Source organism: Vitis riparia, chromosome 3 (genome assembly GCF_004353265.1).
Source record: "Vitis riparia cultivar Riparia Gloire de Montpellier isolate 1030 chromosome 3, EGFV_Vit.rip_1.0, whole genome shotgun sequence".
NCBI lineage: Eukaryota > Viridiplantae > Streptophyta > Magnoliopsida > Vitales > Vitaceae > Vitis > Vitis riparia.
The window spans coordinates 3,637,047-3,658,299 of record NC_048433.1 but is presented as its reverse complement, the minus strand read 5'-3'; the positions used below and the strand labels follow the sequence as shown (position 1 = coordinate 3,658,299).

Genomic DNA, 21,253 nt, shown 5'->3' with positions numbered 1-21,253 from the left:
GCACATTGACGGAGGTTTCACATCCCTTATTTGAACATGCCCAAAAGAATTGAATAATTTGCAGGGTTGTAGAATTAAGGTTTTAATTGGGTGTACTGAGCTTAAACCATATCCTTACAGAGTAATAATAATGAAGAAAATCCGTACCAAGCCTCACTTCCATTTCGCATAAAACTTTTGATCGCTCCACAATAGCATTCTCTTCAATGAAACCCGAACATTCCTCTGCTCCAAATGCAAATGCCTCGGCATTATCCGATTCTCCAAGCTAAATGCGAAGTACTGCGGAAACACCTTCAATTCCTCAACACTCCTCTTCATCTCCCTCACCAAATAATTGAACTTGGGCTTCAAATTATTCTCAATACTATAGCCAAAAACGGCCGGAAACCGCCCACAAGCCCTAGCGGATTCCTCGTACGATAGTCCCACGCTCCGCAAAAACCTAATCTTCGCCACAAGCCTCTCCACCCGAGTGTTCAAAAGATGGGCGTTAAGCGAAGTAGGCACATTGAGCTTCTCTACTCCCAATTTTCTCAAATAAAGAAGTGTTGGCCTCAAACAGTACTCTACATCCGACAGCAGAATCTGAGGGCACCGGAGAATCAAACTGCATGATTCTTGATCCGACGCGGCCAAATCTAAGGTTAGGAAATCAAAAACCGGTTCGATGTCGGTGGGGTCGGAGTCGGAAGAGAATAGTTTTGGGCAGAGGAAGGAGAGTCTGGGGAAATCGGGCTCGGAGAATCCCTTAGATTTAAGGAAATTCACGGTGGAAAGGACTTGATCTACGGCTTCTGGCGATGGGAATTTGTGTGGTTTGGTGCTTGGATCGATGATGCCCAGGGTTTTGAGGTACCGGATATTTTCACGGTGAGATGTACGGAATCTGAGCAGATAAGGAGGGTGTTCAGAAGAAGAGAGAGATTGAGAACTAGGGCTTTTGATGGAAGATATGGTTGGGATATGGAGGGAGTGAAGCATTGTGGTTTAGCGGGAATGTAGCTCAATGGAAGAGCTGAACTGGTCGGTTGTTAATTTTTGAATGAAGATAAGGTAAGACAATCGGTTTCTAGACCTTTTTTTCCATAGCTTATTCTTATTACATGGCGACAGAAAACTAAAATATGTTACAACTTAAAAAAGTACTGGCGCGTGCAACACCTTCCGTCTATATAATGCTCTTTTTGCTTCTTCATATCATCTGTCTCAGATCTATATTTTCCTTTTATCCAAACAGATCCAAACCTAAGGCTACACTCAGCTGCAATTATGTATGCTGTAGATCTGTCTCTAAGGTTCATATATGTGAGTTTCGATCTCTGATGATCTCATCGGGATCAATCTACGCCGTCCATGTCTGAGTCCAGATCTCCTCTTATCTCAAATAGATAAAGCCCTTCCACTGATTTCAAATAGATCGAGCCTACTGGTTATAGGTATGTAAATCTTTTTCTTCTTTTGTACAATTTTCTTATTTTTATTTATTTTTTCATGTTCCTGAATTGTTTTGTTTAAATCAATGGATTTACATTTTGATTTTATGTCTGCGATTTGACTGGGTTCTTTTCATGTTGCTAAAGAATCTTTATCCATGCTTTCTGATTTTTGCCTAATAATTATCAGTTTCTACATAATTGTTGCTGTTATGATATTGGCTTAGTACTGGAATCTGCGACTTAGATAATGAAATTATTGTTAATTTAGGGTTGGGAATGCTATAGAAGATGCTATCAACCAACAACCAGAAAGTACTCTGTGGCTTCGATCCTCAGCAAGCGTTTCTGCCACAGCTTCTTGCAATATATCTTCAAGCTGGTTTAAAGTCTAGTAAGTTTAAGATTTCTAGGCTTCACAAATAATCTGTGTGGTGTAAGCTCATCTACATAGAAAGCCATAATCTCAAGTGCTTCAAGTGTATTAGGTCCTTAAGTTATCTTGTTTAGTTATCATTTGGCATAAAAGATCTTGTGAAAAGAACTTCTCATGAATTAATTTGGATGTAACAACCAAAAAAAAAAAACACAAGCAAAGAAAAAGAAAATCTATCAAAAGAAAAAAGAGAAAAAAAATCTAGATAAACATAACCCTCCTTACCAGAGTTGCTGAACATTTTTAGTACACCTCTAAGTTCATATGCAAATGTTTATGTTCTATCAGAAAGTTCCTAACAAAATGTTGAAGAGGAGTGAGTTTCTAATAATCTGGGTCCTAGATCTTGAAGGAGTTCAATTTGCACATTGTAGCTCGCTTACAAATTAAAAACCTAGTTTGCTTTGCAAATGGTAGCTTGTCAATACAAATTAGAAACCTAATTCACTTGGGCACCTGAGATTATGTCAATTATGTATATAGAAGATCTTCCACCATTGATAGGTTATTTTGGGATCCTACAAATCATGGACTTATTGTTTAGATTGAGACAATGAAGAAACTGTCAATGTGTATTGCAGATCTAGCATCAAGGTAAGTACATGCATCCAACTTGGAGTACTAACAGGTTCAGTACTTGTATATTCTTATGAGAGAGACTCATTTTCAACTGCACATGTTATTTTCAGTTCATACCACATGGTTCGTTTTTCTCCTTGATATATAACTTGTCAAGATGAGTGGTATGCACCATTTGTTGGAGAAAGGAAGTTTGGCTGGGGATTGGAGTGGGGGTTCATTTATTGGATTCTATGCCAAAAGACTTGTTTTTTTCTTTTTTTTTTTTAAAGGTGATTAAAAGTAAATATATGATGAAGTGTCGAACAGAAAGAGGTGCAACCTACATGAAATATATTTGGCATGTGAAAGGAAAAGGATGTACAAATCAAACCTAGCTACAGCACAACCCCACAACAATTAGCCAAATCCCATGTTATACTAAAAGATTAACAAAAGAAAGTCTTACATTCCCCATGTAACCATCTATCCAAATGTACAAGGTTTTTAGAAATGCAATTTTTATAGCCAAAGTTGACTGATCCATCCATTCAAATGTTCTATGATTGCTTTTCTATATGTTCTAAAAAAGACAGAGATTAACCTCTAGATCTTTCTACGGTCAACCCCAATAAAGCTGCTATGCCAACTATGCAATGTGTCTAAGAATTCTGCACTGGAAAGATGGGGTGCTAGAATTTTCATCTTACATCTCAAGTACTTAAATTTCTTTTCTAGAGTCTGGGCACATTAAACTAATGTAGTCTAGTTACTCTACAAATTCGATATAGTATGTTAATGGCATTTTTCACAATTGTCTTTGGTCATCTTTAGTTGATAACTTGCAAGAGTCATAACCATTTACAAAATTAGGGGACCCCATGCAATCAGTGCTTTAAAACTTCTTGTATTTTGACAACCAAGAAAATAGCAAGTCACTCTTATTAAAGAAGTGGCAAGCTGCTAAGATCTACTAGTATTCATCACCCCGTGCAAAGTTTTCAGGCTAAGTTTGGACATGCCAACCCAGATGAGAAAACGAGGTTTTATTATTATATTTTTTGCATTCTCTCTCTCTCTCCCTCTCCTTCCTCTCCTTCTCCCCCGCCCCCCTGCTCCCCTGCCTTAAATGTGTTTTGCTTTTCAACTGTCTATTAACTTTGTGAATATCGGTTTACCTTTACTTATTTGTCAGCCTATAGTTCTGGTATGTAGTATCCATGTTTAGCTCTGTCAACTGGTTTACTAGTATTTCTCATTGAGTTGCAGGTTTCTGTGCCATAATTAATTTGATAAAATTATTGTTGATCCGAGCAGAATGTTGAGGAAAGATGAATTGTTGACTTTTTTTTTTTTTTTTTTTATGTGAATCATTTTGTCTGCAGTGCTCTAGAATCATTCTCACATTGCAGCATTTGGAGTTGGATGTACTGTTAACAGATTAGGACTTTTGCTCTCGTAGCCACCCTGACAAAGTTTGATTTACCCAAGGTAGTACCGTATGTTAATTTTTTCCTTGTTTTTCTCTTCCTTCTAAATCTTTTCTGTTTTGGTGATTGAAAATGACCGTTCTTAGCAGGATTTGGGGCTCCCTGAACCCACTCGGTAAATAAAGATTTATAAGAGTTGTTGAAATTATCATAGATTTGGACAAAAATACAAAGAAAGATGGACGTAAAATCTTGAAAAAAGTGGGTTTTGACTCACTAGTATAAAAACATATGGAAAAAAGAACCTAATTTTTTTAAATCAAAATTATTTTCATATATTTAAAAATAATTTAAAATATATGTATTTTTTAAAAGGAAGAGAAATATTTACATGAAAGAGGTTAGTTGTCCATTGTTATTAATAACATGACAAGTAAAAATGGTATTTTAAATTTATTAAAAAGTGTATGTATTTTAAATTATTTAAAAAAATAAATATAATACTAATTTAAAATTTTTGGGGTTTTTTTTTTCATATATTTTGATATTAATGAATCAAAAGAATCATGAATGTGACTCAGGCTGAAATGAAGCTGTAAGTATAGAAAATCTCTATTATGCAGGCAATGAAGAGGAAAACCAAGGTACCATTGAAGGTTAGTTATCAACTTAGGCAGCGTAATTGAGGGCGGTGTTGGCGTTGCCATTATAGTGTTAAATTGATGTAGGGTTTTGCGGCTTTTGCCTCTTAAAATATTAAGGAGACCAAGTTCCAAGCGCTGACAAGGAAATAAGAGGATGCTGCCTATTGGTTTTTCAAGAGAGAGTATGTAACGCTAGATTCAGCACTCTTTAAGCACGAAAAATCAATTTGGCTGAAAGCTATGCCTTACATACCAGGTTCACTGACTAGGAACAGACGTTGAATAGCTGGCAAATAACATGATTATCAAGGTTTTTAACAAACAATTAATTGAAGTGGTACCTTATATTTTTTTAGTGGAAAGTTTTAGTGATCCCAGTTATAAAATGTTGAGAGTGCATGACAACCTAAAAAGAAAAAAAATTCTGATAATCAAAATTATTCGAGTAAAATCTAGAATTTTACTGCTGAACCAAAATCTGCTAGCTTAAATTGCTTAATGTGGATTCTAGCTCCTTAGGGAAAATATGATTTCTAGAACATAGAATGAACTACGATTCATACTCGCTTAAATCGTCAAAAGAGCTTAGAAGTAATGAATCTGAATCAAAGAAGTCTTCATGAAGTTGATCTGAATCAAATAAGTCTTCAATTACAAATAGAAAGCTTTGTTTTGGGCCTTGTTTTGTTCCAAACCTTATTTTACTCATCGAATTTATTTCAGTTCTGATTAAAATTATTAAGGATGGACATGTTGGAGAAAAATACAAGAAAAGAAAATAGAGAAAAAAACTAAAATCAAAGAAAAAATAAGGAAAAATAAGAATAGATTTAACTTCAATGAATTATAAAATAATTTACTTTATTTTTTTATCTAAAGATAAAATAATTTATAAATATATAATTTTTTGTTAAATTTTAATTATATTTAATTTTTTTTTATTAAACATGGGAATGTGATTTTTTTTTCTTTTATCCCCGCTACTTTTGGAAACCAAACCTAACCTAATGTTAATGCAAATCATTCAATTACTAGTAAGACAATTTTATTTTGCTGAGATGATGACAAGTAAGCATCCAATCTGTTTTACTTCTTCCACATGGCATAATATTGACGCACACTTTTGGAGACTTAACAGGTGCTACCAGTCCTAACAATTACAAAAGGAACTAATTCATTTAAGAGAGAATTTGAATCACTGTCAGGCTGAGTCTCCTTATTGCTCCGCAAGGCACAGATCAAAACTGGTACTCAAAAAGTTACCCGGTGGAAATAAACGTTAACTAGAAATGTAGGTAATGCTAGGAATGTCTCGCCGGTATCAATGAGATAATGGGTGAAAAATAATAAGATCCCGATCCATGTGGAAAGATGAACTGAAGAGGCACACTCAATTCAGATATTGAACTGAGAACAATAATATCAGCAAGGCTGAGGAGCTAATTAATTATTTCGCAATGAAACCTAATTAGTAAGCCTGTCCTTTCATTGATATGGTGCTTATGAAGGAGAGAGAAAAGGCAACCTAGAAGAAAAAGTACAAAGAACAAAAAGAAATCAGGCAAGTTTTTTTTGTAGATGCACATAAACAAACAAATAACCCCTCCTGTTCCAAGTTCTCCAGCAATATTCCCCCTTTTTTCTCTCTAATAATCCAACTGTCAATTTTTCAAATGAGGATTACAAGAAGCAGTACACGGTTATGGTTCCTCAGCCCACAGTAACCGACTCAATACAAAATGGGACCCCAGGGACTACACTGAAAATACAATAAGAACCACGGACCTGGGACAGAAGGTAACTTGGAGGCCATTTTCTCCTTTAACAACTCAAATCACTCTCCTGTGTCCTCCAAAAGCCCAAATCTGCAGCCAAGTAAAGCAGAACAGAGCTCAGATTTCATTGCAGGCAGTCATTTCACTGCGAATTCTCATTTGGAGAGGAAAAAAAAGAGTTTACATAAAAGAGTAAACATGCCCATTATTAACACCTATATTCAGCTTGACAGTTGTAACTCGTAATGCAGACAAGTACTGAACAACAAAACTATAGCTTCTAGCTAAATACAGCAGACATGGTCAAGTAACTCAAACAAAACACAAAGGTAAACCCAACCAAGTCCTGCTGTTTGAAAGACCCAAATCTTTGCTTTCAAGCTTGAGTACCCTACAAGTTACCATTATACCAAGATATGCCCCCTACTTCTGAAACCATAGCAATACCTACAAAATTTGTTTACATTCAAAACCTTCAATCTTAGGTCAAAAACACCTCCATCTGTAGCCAGATCAATCTCATTTAAGACCATGCATTGACAAAACCAATCTACCCCTGCTCTATTTTTCCTAATTATTTAGTAGTACTTCATAATTTCCAAACCAACCTCATTCTTTGACAAGGTTCAAACCTATACATCATCATATATATAAACCATAAAAGAAATACATACCTGTAAGACAAACGTTCACAAGCAAAATGGAAGGATAATCGTGTATAACATGGGGTTAAAATAGGAAAACTAGTAATTGTTCTAGTGGAAGTCTAAAATGTTCATGGTTAAAGCGAAGTTATGTCAGCCCAGGATAAAACTCTTGCAAACAATCAACTATGGTCAACAAGGTTACACTTCTTGCTCTTGGCTACTCGACTGGAGATTTTGCACTTGCATCTGAACAATAATGGGTTTGATAACATATTGATCAGGGCATAGCTCAGAGGTGTAGAAAGGCAAATGGGATGCATGGAAACCCAAATCGTAAATTACAGAACATGAATTATGGTGTAGGTCCCACTTGGGATGGAGCTCAGCTAAATTGGTGCTTAGTATTCTTTCATTGCAGGTGTTTCTTTAATTTCAGTTGTGTTATTTACTGTTGGCTTAGTGTTATTCTAATGTTTTCTCCAAGTGATAGGGTAAAAGATGGGTTTTTTTAATCAGCAAATACGAACAACACTTAACAGCGCCTAATAAAAAAAGATGTGCCAAAATACAGAGTGTACAAAGGTATCAAAAAGGGAACAAGATGGAGAGATTAATAAAAAACATCTCTTCCATAAAAAAATGTCTAACCAATCAACAAAATTTAAAATAGCCATAAAGGCTCAGTCTAAAGACTTTCTAACTCAGTGTCACAGGGAGCACAAAAAGGAGTTTAGGAGCTTGATCCATTTGTTCTCCATTGACAAAAGCTCTACCATTCCTTTCTTTCAAATGGTCAAGAATAAGCATCAAGGGGCAGTACTATCATGCGCTTCCTCCCTACAAACGTTCCCAACCAATAAAATTTCTATGGTTGTAAAAGGCAAAACCCACTTAACTTTAAACAACAAAAATAGCAATTGCCATAACATTCTCATTTTAGCAATAATGGTAGACATGGTCAGCTGATTTTTCCTCAATTTTACAAAAATTACATCTATTTGTCAAAGTTCATCCTCTTGTTTTTCGCTGGTTTGGAGTCAAAAGTCCTTCCCAAGTAAAGAATCCTACTTTTGTTGGAACCCAAGTGTTCCACACTACCTTCACTGTAAAAATTCCTTCACTTTCTGACTCCAAACAAGAGTAAGAACTAAGAGGTATTGACTGCAAACAATTCCCATTTGATTCCTTCCAAACCAATCTATCTTTCATACCCCCTTTTCATTGAATACTTTTGCAGCCTCTTAGCAAGACCTCAATACTTACTAGTTCCCACTCATTAAACTATCTTGAGAAACATGGATTTCAATGCCCTTCCTCCCCTAACTCCTCTCATATATCCACAACCCATGCATCCTTTGAGTTGGCTAGGGCAAACTATGAAGGGAGGGAGAAGCTCTTTGTTGCATCAGCACACCAAGTGTCCTTCCAAAACTTCACTCCCCTTTCATTTCCCACCTCAAAACAAGTTTTACTTTTAGAATCCCCCCACCATCTCTTCATTGCCTTCCATACCCAGACATCCTACTCATCCCTTACCTCAGATGAGCACCTCCACTCCCCTTACTTCCCCATACTTCTCAACAATGACCCGCTTCCAAAGGGGCTCCCTCTTTGAAGCATACTTCTACCTCCACTTACCAAGCAGTGCCTTGTTTAATATACCTAAATTTCTAATGATCAAATCACCTTTCTTATTGATGCATGCAGTGACCATTTCACCAAATGAGGTTTTTTCTCATGAGCTCCCCCTCCTCAAAGGAAATCTCTTTGAATCTTCTCAAGTTTCAAGCACATCTTTCTTGGAATGATGGATAGGGACATACAGTATATTCACAAACTTGACAGAGTACTTTTAATCAGTGTTAACCTTCCACCATTTGAGAAATATTCTCTCTTCCACATGGCAAATCTCTTGATGAATCTTTTTTCCACCAGCTCCCAAACTGCCCACAACTTAAAAGATGCACCTAATGAGACCAAATAAGAAAAAGGAAGCTTTCCTATTTTACATCCCAATAAAGAAGCCAAATCCTCCCCATCAGGGGTCTCCCTATTGGAAGAAGCTCACTTTTTGCTAGATTCATTTTTAGCCCGAAGACTGCCTTAAACAACATTAGGATAAATGCATCATTATCTCTTCACAAGCATTAAAGAAAGTGTGTCATCTACAAACAAAAGGTGGGATACCTATACTCCCTCACTACCCCTCCCCTCCTACCTTGGCCTACCATAAAGCCTCCCTCCCTAATCTCTTCAAAAGAACTACTAAGAGCCTTCATTGCCAAAATAAAAAAGGGAGAAAATGGATTTCCTTGCATCAAACCCCTCGAGCTTTAAAAAGGTCCAATAGAGGTTCCATTTTGATAGGTAAAATAAGAGGAATATATTAAAGGCACTTGCAAAATAGTGAATCAAAGTACACACAAAGTATACGAATAACACTAAAAAGCAAGCAAGAAAAAAAAAAAAGAAAAGCAAATGCCTACCACCCTAACAACAACCAACCCCTTAGAAAGTTAGACCATCCCTAATTGGAACTCCCAAAACCAGAGAACACCTTCAACCTACATCAACTGAAACACAACCTGGAAAAAACACGATCTGCCCCCTTAACAAGTTTGCAATCAAAATCCCTCAACTAAACTGGAAACAAAAAGACAACCTCACAAAACAAGTGTTGAATCCCCACTGCTCCTCCTTCCCGTGACCGTGAGAGGAGAACTATTGTAATTAACTGAGCATTCTAGTTTTCTGATTTCTATCTCAAATTGGGATGACGAGAAAGGATTCCTCTTTCCCCTTGAGACCTTAACCCCATGTCCTTTTCTTGCCTCCATTTTCCACATAAGGGAGCTAATCTCCTTTTTGAAACCTGCAACCAGCATCCCCACAAAGCTACTCAAATTGGCAAGTTGCCTTGAAAGGTTATCAGGACTAGGCACCTCCCCCATCGAAACGCATTTGGACTCTATGGCCTTAGAAGGCTCCAACTCCTCAACCCTAACCACCATCTCCTTAACCAAAGGACTCTTCGCAACACTCCCCAAAAAATCTAACAAACTGCCATCATAGGAGGAGTTATTTGGCTAAAATCCATGTGAATGGTGCATTGTTGTCTGAGCATGCACTATGCAAACAAGAAAGATGAGGAGGTAACCACTTTTCATATCCTTTTTTCTAAGTGGGGGATTGGAGATCGAGCATCAATGGAATGATTTTTGAATATTTGGGTAATGATGATTCAAGGCATTTGGAGACTCTATTTTTGAGGTCTTTTTTAGCACTCTCTAATTTGTGTGCCTTATAAATTTTATTTGATTAAATTGGTTAACTTCATTTTATGATATTTAGAATTTAGAGAATAGCTAGTTCTTTTCTAGATTGATTAATCGACATTGTTTAGTCTATGTGCCATAAAAAATTCTATTTGTTTAATTTGGTTAACTCTATTTTATGAAATTTAGGTTTTAGAAAATAGTAGATATTTCATGATTGATATAGATTAGTTTGTTTTTAGTTTCTTTTAACTTAAATTTCAGTTTTTAATAAATATTTAGTTAGTTTAAATTTTAGTGTTTGATAGTTAGTTTGAATTTATATTGTAGCTAGTTTGAGTTTAATTTTTGATTGGTAATAAGGTTAGTTTTTGATACCTTAATTTATAGTTCCTTTTTTTCTTTTTAAAATTAGTTTATTTTATTTTATTTTTTGATAGGAAAAAATAGTTTATTTTATTAGTTAATCTATTGCATATTAGTTTATTAAATACTTGATGTTAGTTAATTTATTAGATAATTTTCCTTGTTAATTAATTTTTTTTAAAAAGGATATATTGGGTTGGAAGTTTGTAATTCTTCAAGTTAATTAATTTTATCAGTTAATCTATTGCATGTTAGACTTTATTGATTGGTCAGGCTCTAAGTAAGGCAAAGGAGTTTTTTTTTTTTTTTTTATCTCTTAGCTTTGGTTTACCTTTTGGCACTTTTGTATACCCCATGTATGATTTTACGCATCTTTTTGTTAGGTGCTATTAATATACATTTGATATTTGCCTTACAAAAAAAAAAGCACAAATTTTAAAGAGTTTATAGTTTGCTAAAGCACATAAATTTTTTTTGGATTGTTTGATGCTTTTCCCCTGTCAGGTCCCTGATTGCTAAGAACCCTATATACTGAATCATACATTTCCCATCTCCCCACCATTCTCCAATCTACCATATCTGCTTTATGGATTTTATGTTCTATTCCATTCTAATCCAAACTAGCCTCTGTGACCTTGTTTTATTGATCTTCGCCTCTGAATTCATAAAACCCATTGCATATGCAGTTACAGCCCCAAGAGTCTAGTTGGAGGGTTTGCCTGAATATAAACACTTAGATTAGTACCTCTGTCTCATTCCCTTGACTCAGTTTAAACTTCTTCAGTTTTTTTTGTTGTCAACTCACAACTCTAAATTTATTCCTTCAGATTATTATTATTTTTTTTCATAGACAAAGACAAATTGAATTGATAAAACGCCAAAAGAGGGGGCACACTTTACATATACAAGCAATATACAAAGAGAGCCAAAACAAGACTGCAAAAAGAAAGAAAAAACCTAGAGAGGTAAAAAGCTAGTCATCATACCAATCACCCAAAAAATTCAGAAAAGGAGAGTCTAAATCCAAAAACTGCTGAAACTACTCTAGAAGAGACCGAAAAAAGAAGCTCCTCAAACAAGGGTCTGACATGTCTTCCTCTTGGAATGTTCTTCAATTTCGCTCTCCCCAAATACACCAAAAAAGACAAATAGGCACCAATCTCCAAACCGCTCTCCTCTTCTTCCCTAGCCCCTTAACTTTCCATTCTAGAAGCAGATTTCTCACTGAGGCCGAGAACACCCATACCAGTCCAAAAGAAGATAGTAACAAAGTCCATAGCTTCCTTGTCTTACCACAATGAATCAGAATGTGGTCCGCCGATTTCTCATTGTCTTTACAAAGGCTACACCTGTTGACCATGGACCAACCCCTCTTCATTAACATGTCTACTGTTAAAATTTTCCCCCAAACTGCTTCCCATGCAAAAAAAAGGAGTTCTAAGAGGGGCATACGAACCCCAATCAACTAAACCTGAACTAAACCTCCCAATCAACTAAGTACTAACTGAAGGTCCTACATCACAAATTTTGAAGATAATTAATAATGAGGCACATTTGTTGAAGCACAACCTAATCAATTGTGCAAGCAATTGATCAGTTACTAGATCAAAGAGGTCCAATAACATTAAAGATAATGAGTGAGTACTTTGAAGCCAGTGTACATTATGAAAGTCCTAGCTCTATAAATAAAGCTTTACAAGACTATTGAAATTACTAATAGTAAGCCTTTTGAAATTAAAGAGCTAGTATGAACACCTATAAGGTTTTGTGCTTGTAATTTCTTTCTACAGTTAGTTTTCAATTTCCCCCAGTATATTTTTGTATTTCCCTTTTTTGATCTACGTTTGTTGATATGAATAAAAGTAAAAAGTAGCAAAAACTACACTATCTTTTAAAAATTAATGTTCTGCAAACAGTTGAATAAAACTAACTTGCAAGAAAAAATTTCTTCTAATTCATGTAAGACCAAATCTGAATCTCATTTTGCAGAGATGGTGCACAAAATACATCCAGATTAAAGACACCAAAATTTCTAAGGGCAGTTAACTGTTAGCTTCTTCTTCTTTATTTGCATTAAATATCTAGCAGCAGATAATATTCATCCAATCAAGTTATAATAACAAACACATACAGGGAAATTTCTTAAAAAGAGGTATGCATGCTATACTTAATACAAGGTACCACATGGAACTAGAGGTGAGGCACATGCTATGCACTGTGCATTACTCATTCGCTATCATTTATTTTCCTCCACTTATTTTTCAGTTATCCGCCTGTGAGAGTTTGAAGGGTAATGGTTTATTCCAAGCAGTACGAAGAGAGTTGACAAAGTTTGAATTCCCCAAACTAATTCTTTTACCATCCTTTCCTTCCACTTAAAAAATTATGACAATTCCTATTATTCATCCACAAGGAGAGTTCCCTTGATTAAGTAGCATAGTATAGATAAAAGTATGGCTTAAAGAACTAACCTTAAGGTTTGTGTCCCAACTTCCTGTACATAAGGCACTCCCATCAGCTGACAAACCTAAACAGCTGATCCGACTATCATGTGAGTTTTGGAGAGATCCCAGGTTCAGAACCACCTGTCATGAAGAATCAAGTAACTAATATGATTTTATCCTCTATCATGCCTTATCTAAAATTTATCAAAGCACTTACACAGAATGCATAACACATATCAAGGGGAAAAAAGAATGGAGACACGCTTTTCGCTTGCTTTTAAAATAAAGAACAGAGAAAGCTCAAACTGCCAGTTTCGTTTCATGTGGTTCTCCTAGACACATTATCATGGATTTCGCCAAAGGTGAAGGAATCCACCTGCCACTCTTCCTGCTCTCATGCTCTGTGTGTGTATGTGTGGATTTTTATTTTTTATTTAAAGCATCCATTCACTTAGACCTGTGCTTAGTTAAGGTAACTGCATGGAGCAACAAAAATTGTAATGATGAAAGCCTGATTCCAGCAAGTTCATGGCCATGCATAAGTGATATGATTGACAGAAATAATAATATTACATAGTGTAAACTAAAAAAGTACAGAAAATGATGTACATAAATCTCAAGACAGAAAAGATAAATACAACAAAATTGCAGTCTTTAATAAAGACCACCCAAGATCACATTCTGACTTGAAAGAAATAGGAAGTGTGCCACTGTGCTTGCTCTGCTTCTAGTAATGATTTTGAATTTCTCAATTTCAATGGATTGAAAATGGGAAAAGAAAAAAGAAAAAAGAAGAAGAAGCAGTTAACTTTTCCAGGCAACACTTTTTAGTATGCAGTTGACATAGGGATATTGTATTAGTTCTTCTCAAGAGAGGATGGCACTTGGGTACCTCTCTTTCTTGTTGAGAGCTTTCTTAAATAATTATTAAGGTTTTCCTTGAAGGGACTGTCAACTAAAAGAAATATGCAAATCCAGCAAATCCTAGGTTTCCATCTGAATTCAGGCACTGGCATGAAAAATCATAGAAAGTAATCCCCAAAAGCCTGACCAGGCAAAATGCCCATATGTATATGGTGAAACAACTATGAAAAATGATACAGCAGTAAAGATCATCTCATACAAGGACAGTGAAATAAACATAAAATATTTCAAGAAACAAAGGAGACAAATTATACAGTTGTGCATAAAAATGAAGAAACAATGTTGACTAGGGCCTAACCAACTAACCAACATGAGTTTGTATACATATATAATATGCATAGATGGATGGTGCAAAGATATATTTACATAAAGGTGGACAGAGCCCTACAACTAGGATTCAAGAACCATATACCTTTGCCAATAAAGTATCCCAGACATAGCAATCCCCATTTGAGTATCCAGCAAAGAGAAGTCTGCCTGATATGGAGAATGCAATGGAGGTCACGTGTGGGACTTCGTTATCACCATGTTCTTGATAATATACTTGGAGTTGGTGACCTGTCCTGATGTCAAATAATCTGCAAGTTCCATCGTCTGAGCCAGTCCCAAATCTATTGCCATCTGGAAAGAACCTCACAGTATTAACATCTCCCTCATGGCCATGAAATGTACGCACAGCTCGACTTGCAGCACGAGTGTCCCACAAACGGGCAGTTGCATCACATGAACCAGATACAAACATTCTTGAGTTTGATCCACTAATTGAGACACTGAAAGAATGCAAAACAAAAATATAGTAAGAAAGCCTCGAGCAAAACACCATGTTAAACTGAAAAAAGTTTCAGCTGCAGCATACTCACATTAAGACTTACTCATCTCTTGCCTCTCCTATACACATTTTAGTATCACAATCCAACACAATGCCCAAAATCAAATTAGGAGCTAGAAATTAAAAATGAAAATATGAAATCCAGCATTAAGTCTTATGAACTGTGAAAAAAGTAAATTTTAATGCATTAAGAGGTGTTATGGTAATGATGTGATCCATCATAACTTGCAATAGTTTTTCCTTTTTGATAGATATCATAACTTGCAATAGTTAACAAATAAAATCAGATATTCCATGCATAAGCTTTAACTGAAGGGGCTATAGTGATAATCTTTTGCAAAGACTATTGCTGCCACTAAAAGAAATGATGAGAAACATGCACATGTCCATATACACACATAACAATAAAGTTCTGCAGACATGTGAATCTGCACACACACATAATACTAAAATTGTCTGGAAATGATTAACATTTATTTTGCTTCTCATCAGTGAATGTGCTTCAATTCAAGTACAGAAATACACAGAGTGAAGCAAAAATGTGATACTGTTAGCAGTGATTTTAAGAAAGCACTTATATCAGTATATGTGCTGGGGCACATGTGACCTTGTGTTGCAATGGATGTGGGTATGATGAGAAACGTATCTACACATCATTTTCTATTGAAAATGCATATATAGATCTTACAAGAGTTTCATATATATACATACATGCATAACCACACACATGTACATCTAAAAGTAGGCATATATGTGTTCTATGTTTATCTGAAGGCATATATGCTCCAGTGCACCCAGTTTAGTCATATTTATATGCACATTAGTTGCATTTATGTATGTTAGATGTTTAGGCCAAAGCCTGTTTGTTTGCCCATGAAATTCTGTGAAGGCAATCAAAAGAATCATATCATATAGAGTAGCATGGGAAAATGTTTGAAGTAATGGGACATCCATTTTGGTTTGAGGCATTCTCTGGTCTGGAAGTTAAACTATAGAAGAGCAAATCCATTTAGTAAGGATATTCCAAATGTAGAAGAGTTGGCTTCTTTGTTGAGCTATAGAATAGGTAAGTTGCCTTCCACTTATCCAATGCTTTTATTGGGTTGCTCCATACAAGTCCTCCAGAATTTGGGAGGTGGTGGAGGAGAAGTTTCATAAAAACTAGCTTCATGAGAACAACCATACCTTTCAAAGGGTGGGAAACTCACTTTTTTACAAAGTACTCCTTCATGTCCTTGCTTGTCAATTCTGGGATGGTATGCTTGAGATTTGAAAAGATTCAAATTGATTTCCTTCAAAGAGGTGGAGCTCTTGAAAAGAAACCCCATTATAGCAAACTAGTTAATAATTTGTAGGGATAAAAAGAATGAAGGCCTTGGTATCTGTTTCTGTAGGGTTCTATTCTATAGGAGACCAACCACGTGGGATAGTGAGGTGTCAAGAGCTTGAGGAAAGAGTGGAGCAGAGTGAGAGGGAAAATCCTCCATTTTAGTTTGGTAGGAAATAAAGCCTTTTTATAGCGTTTCAAAATAATAACTCCCTCATTAATACATTAATGATGATGTGGAAGCTTTCCCCCCTCATTCTGATCAAGACAAATTCGATGCATGTTAACCCCACCTTGGCAAACCTACAACTCTAGCCACCAAATCACAACCCTCAAACGAATCCCAAAGCGCTTCATGGTGAGAAGACTAGTTCCATCGAGATGTGCCAAGTCCATTTTGGACTCCTCAAACCTTGCTCTTAACTCAGACAATTGTATTAGCACCAGACTGTTTTTTTTTATAGGTTTTAGCATCAGGGCGCTGTGTCAAGGTTGACACCTTCGAGGGGATGTAAGAGATCATCTGACTACAAATACTTTGAAGAAAATATCCTCCCTATAATAGGAGTGAAACAATCAACTCTCTCACGTGCTCCTAGTGTCACCTTTACCAAGAGGTAGAATAGGAGACCCCCCTTGGCATAGGCTAGCTGGATTCGTCCATGCATTGGAAATCAAGGTTGAGACACCCTACAATCATAAATGGTCTTGAGTATGTCTTGTTATGCACCAAGACACGTGGTGTCATGATGGAGCTCACATGGCAAATATTAAACACATAGTACACTATGATTGGTCCTTGTGGATTTTACAAAATAGGACATCAACAGTATCAAAGTTTTATCCTTTGTCAATAAAGCTTTTCGTGGAAAATGGTTTTGGAAATTCTAGAAATGAATCACCTTCGGAGGTAAGAGTATTTTGGGGCAATATGGGGAGGAGCTAGAAGGTCGGTGCTCTTGTATAGGAAGGGACAAGTATAGGGTTGGTTTGTGGAAAACAATCAAAAAAAGGGTGGAGGTAATTAAAAATTAGAATCAAAATTACAATGGGTAATGGCAAAAGAGCTAAGTTTTGAAAGGATGTTCGGTGTGGTAACTCACCTTTGTGTATATCTTTTTCCTCTCTTTATTCTATTTTAGCTTCTAAGAAGGCTTTAGTTGTTGAAGTTTGGGAGTCTTCAAGTAGAGAAGAGCACAGAATAGTTGCTTCTTTAGGAATTTCTAAGATTTATAGTTTTTTCTTTTTTTGATATGTATTTCTAAGATTTGGCTTAGTGACAGAGATGATAAGTTGTTGTGGGAGGTTTCCAAGGACAGAGTCTTTCAATGCAACTTTGGAGTCATCAAATGATGGAACCTTGTTTCATCCAGAAGATGCTTGGGGTTCTTAGGCTCCCACAAAGGTGGCCTTTTTAACCTAGGAAGTTGTATGGGGTGAAATTTTGACTTTGGATCAAACTCAAAACAAGATGATAACCTCTGGAAAATTGTTGTTGTCTATGCAAATGTGAATGGGAATCAGCCAATCATCCTCTCATCCATTGTGGAAAAGGAAGGACTTTGTGGTTGCCTTCGTTCTCTATATTTGGTGTTTCATGGGTGCTTCTTAGTACAGTGAAAGAAATCTTATTGAATTGACTTGGAGCTTTGTGGGGAAAAAGAGGGAAAAGGCTTAGAGAATTGCTCCTTTATGCCCTTTTTTAAAAAACTCTTTGGCAAGAACATAACTGCATATTTTTTAGGGGACAGCGTTCAGTTAATCACTTAAAGCCCTTCTTGTTTCTACCATGTTTCCATGGTGCCATCAGTTCATATATGTTAGCCCTTGTCACTGTTGGATTTCATACACTGATTGAAGACTCTGTAGTGTTTTGAGCCCTTGCGTTGCTTTTCCCCATATAACCCCCATGTACACGAGTTGGGCCCCCTCTTTTTGTCAGGCACTTATCTAATAAAATCTTTTCTCACATATTAACAGAAAAGACAAGACAAAACAAAATTATTGAACAATGAAACACTGCAATGAAGTGTTGAGAACCGATGGAATACTGGATCAAAACCAGTGAAAAAATTACTAATTTACAAAATATCATGTCATGATTTTCTAATTCAACAAGGATTTGATTTTATCTCCTCCATGTTTTGATTAATGCATCCTCTCTTACATATATAACAAGTTAAATACATTGTAATTTCACTAAAAATAATTCTGAACTCTACAGTTTCTAGAGTTAATTTCAAAGAAATCTAATTAAGCTGTCAAATTATAGCATAGCAATATACAAATCCAAGTTTCCTCCATATGGCAACCTTAAACAAAGATTAATAGCACAATTCATATAAGGAATTCAACAACAAGAATTAAATTTTTTCACCTTGTTTCATAAAATTAATAAAAATGTTCAATAGTTAAATGAGCAGATCCTATGACTATGCAAAGAGAGTAAAGGATAAAATTTCTCCATTTGAATAGCATTTCCTTCAGGAACAGAAAGAAAAACTAAATTAGCTCTGTAACATTTTAAAAGCACCTCATTTACCTCAATACATCAGCAGTGTGTCCAGATTGAAATTCACCTCCAAACACAGAAGTTCTGAGCCCTGTAGTAATATCCCATAGAACACATGTCTGATCACCAGAACTGGTTATTAGGTGAGTGTCCTCATCTGGGACATACTGACAAGAGGACACATAACCCTTATGTCCACTAAGCATTTTTGATATTGCTAAATTGCCATCCTTGTCTGTGGGGGAATTCAGATTGAAGATTGAGCATACACTATCTAGACCGCCACAGGCAACAGACTGCCCACTCGGAGAAAAAGCACATGTCATGACCCATGCACAAGGCAGCTTTATGGCATGAGTTTTCTGGCTTGTCAGGGCATTCCAAACTATTAACCGGCCATCTTGCGAAGCACTGACAATTCGGTTCTTTTCTGTAGTCCAGTCCAATGAATACACCTGGCAAATTTCTTAGATTAAGCTCCCAAACCCCATTATGCATGAAGTTGTTTCTCATAGAAAAGATTGAAACTACAAAATATACAAGAGATCCCGAAAGGGTAAGAGACCATTTAGAAGTGGCATCATATTATTACAGTGTTAATAGCCAAATACATGACATAAACTTCTTTCAGCTTAGAAGTCAATTAGAAAGGTCAGGCAAAAAAAAAAATGGTGAAACATGATAGTTTAAAGCACTTATTGGAAAGCGGCTAGAAACCCATTACTTACCATAAATATTCTCAACTTATCCACTCCAGAAGCTGGAAATATTTATGCTTTGTTTGGTTCACGGAAATAAAATGGAAAGCAAAAATATAAGAAAATAAAAAAAAGAGATAAGAAAATTTTATAAACTTCTCTTGTTTGGTTGCTTATGGAAAGAAAATTAAATTGTCGAAAAATGCACTTTCCCCAAATTTCTTCACCATGATCTATGAAAAATGGGGAGAAAAATCTTTTAACTTTTTCCCTACTATTTTTCCTTGGAATTTTTTTTCTTACCTTTTTCCATGACATCCAAACATAAGGAAAAACATTTTACCCCTTTCCTTAATACCTTTCAGGAACCAAGCAAGGCCTAAAGCCTTGAGGCACTCCTAATCAGTCAAGAAGCTCAAACAAGATATATAAGCAGAAAGCGTGTATCTCCCAGGAAATCCCACACTCTAGTACTGAAATCTTCACAATGAACGCAACATGAAGCTAAGAATTTCATTGAGGGGATTCTACATTCAGGTTTACACCTCTACATCTTAATAAATCCCAATGAACATATCACCTCGAATTGCGTTTATGACTTAGTATAGCCTCCTTCCTTCAACCCCCTAAATATTGCCACTTTGCAATTCATGGCCCTAAATTTAAATTTTGCAACACAATCAAACTGGTACAGTTCATCTATTTCTTGCTTTTTCAGAAGCAAAATTGATGAAATTCCACTGCAAAAAGCAAACAAAACACAATTTTTCGCTGTCCGAAACAAAAAATGAAACCCTAACCTTCCCCGTATGCCCCTGCAACGTCCTGCAGCACACCAGATCCGTCGGTCCTAAGGTCACCGCACTCTTCCCCTGTGTCCTTGCGTATCCCGCCACTGTAAATTCACCGCAAAATCCATCAGATCTACAAACTCCGACCACATAAAACCAAACAAAAAGACAAAAAACAAATTAGAAACTACAAGAATCAAACCATCAGTGTCTAGAAGCAAAAGTCGCTTCTGCTTCAAGCGTTCTCTGAGAGAGTTCACCGTCTCGGTGGCCGCCATGTGGCGCTCTTTCAGTTCCGCTACAGACATATTTAATACTCTTAACAGTTTCCCCTCGCCATTAAAGAAAGCTTCGCTTTAAGTCTTAATTTCTGAGAAATGAAATTTAGGTTTTGCTGATGAGGAGATTTGAGCAAAATTTAGTTTAATGTACAGAAAGCGCAAAGCGAAGTAAGATTTATAGGTGACGGAAGAGGAGGAGGTGGTGGAGGTGGTGGTGGTGGTGAGGTTGTTGACTGACGCCGCCAGCTCCCACGCTGTACCAGGTGGCTCGTTTCCTCGTGAGGGCGCAGTTGTGGTGGACACGTGCCCTCTGTGTCCCTGATGAAGTAGTTGACAAACGGCGTCAGATTGTGGGAGCTTCGTTCCTGTGTAGCCAGGTTCAGGGTATCCAAGTTTGGCCTAAACTCGTGGTTATTGCTGTTGTTTTTTTTATTTCTTTCTTTCTTTTTTGGGTTATTTGGTTATATGAGTCAAAATAATCCCCCTATCCATGAGTATAACTCACTCATGAAAATAGAAAAGTTGACTCGATTAAGACAAAAATACCCTTCTTTTTCCGTAACTTTCCATTTCCCTCTATTTTTATAGTAAATTAGGTTTTTATCTTTTTATTTGGTTACTAATTACTCCTTTTTGTTTTCCGGCAAGAATAAGCCTAAGTTCTCACCATTATTTCATTTATTCTTTATTCTTGATCATAAAAAAACAAAAAAAAATGTAAGCAACCAATAATTTCTTTTTTATATTATCATTTTATTTCTTTTTGTTTCCTGAAAATTCAAAATATTATGGTAAAAAACAAAGACTGAATTGTTAATTATGAAAAAGTGAAAAGTTCGTTCAAAAGAAGTTGAAAAGATTTATCCATATGGCAATGTTA

General features: G+C 36.1%; 2 protein-coding genes across 2 annotated transcripts; both read right to left on the bottom strand.

The window, feature by feature from the left end:
* Positions 1-49: 49 nt before the first annotated feature.
* LOC117911874 (transcription termination factor MTEF1, chloroplastic) lies at positions 50-1,072 on the bottom strand. Its single transcript, XM_034826298.1, has one exon. It carries the CDS (start codon positions 982-984, stop codon positions 154-156), a length of 831 nt encoding a protein of 276 aa, XP_034682189.1. The 5' UTR covers positions 985-1,072; the 3' UTR covers positions 50-153.
* A 4,892-nt stretch (positions 1,073-5,964) lies between these two features.
* On the bottom strand, positions 5,965-20,740 carry LOC117911097 (guanine nucleotide-binding protein subunit beta-2). The gene is made up of 6 exons (XM_034825283.1): positions 20,295-20,740; positions 20,102-20,196; positions 18,634-19,058; positions 14,348-14,705; positions 13,039-13,152; positions 5,965-6,369 (listed from the first exon to the last, which is right to left on the bottom strand). Exons 1-6 carry the CDS (start codon positions 20,398-20,400, stop codon positions 6,334-6,336), a joined length of 1,134 nt encoding a protein of 377 aa, XP_034681174.1. The 5' UTR covers positions 20,401-20,740; the 3' UTR covers positions 5,965-6,333.
* Between the last annotated feature and the right edge of the window lie 513 nt (positions 20,741-21,253).

Bases quoted from the DNA above. Each gene is read 5' to 3' on its own strand.
- LOC117911874 (XM_034826298.1), bottom strand. From the start codon at position 984: ATGCTTCACTCCCTCCATATCCCAACCATATCTTCCATCAAAAGCCCT.
- LOC117911097 (XM_034825283.1), bottom strand. From the start codon at position 20,400: ATGTCTGTAGCGGAACTGAAAGAGCGCCACATGGCGGCCACCGAGACG. The intron at 14,706-18,633 runs GTAAATGAGGTG...GCATTCTTTCAG, and splicing joins CACACTGCTGATGTATTGAG to TGTCTCAATTAGTGGATCAA. The intron at 6,370-13,038 runs GTTAGTTCTTTA...ACTTGGCTGCAG, and splicing joins GTTGGGACACAAACCTTAAG to ATTTGGGCTTTTGGAGGACA.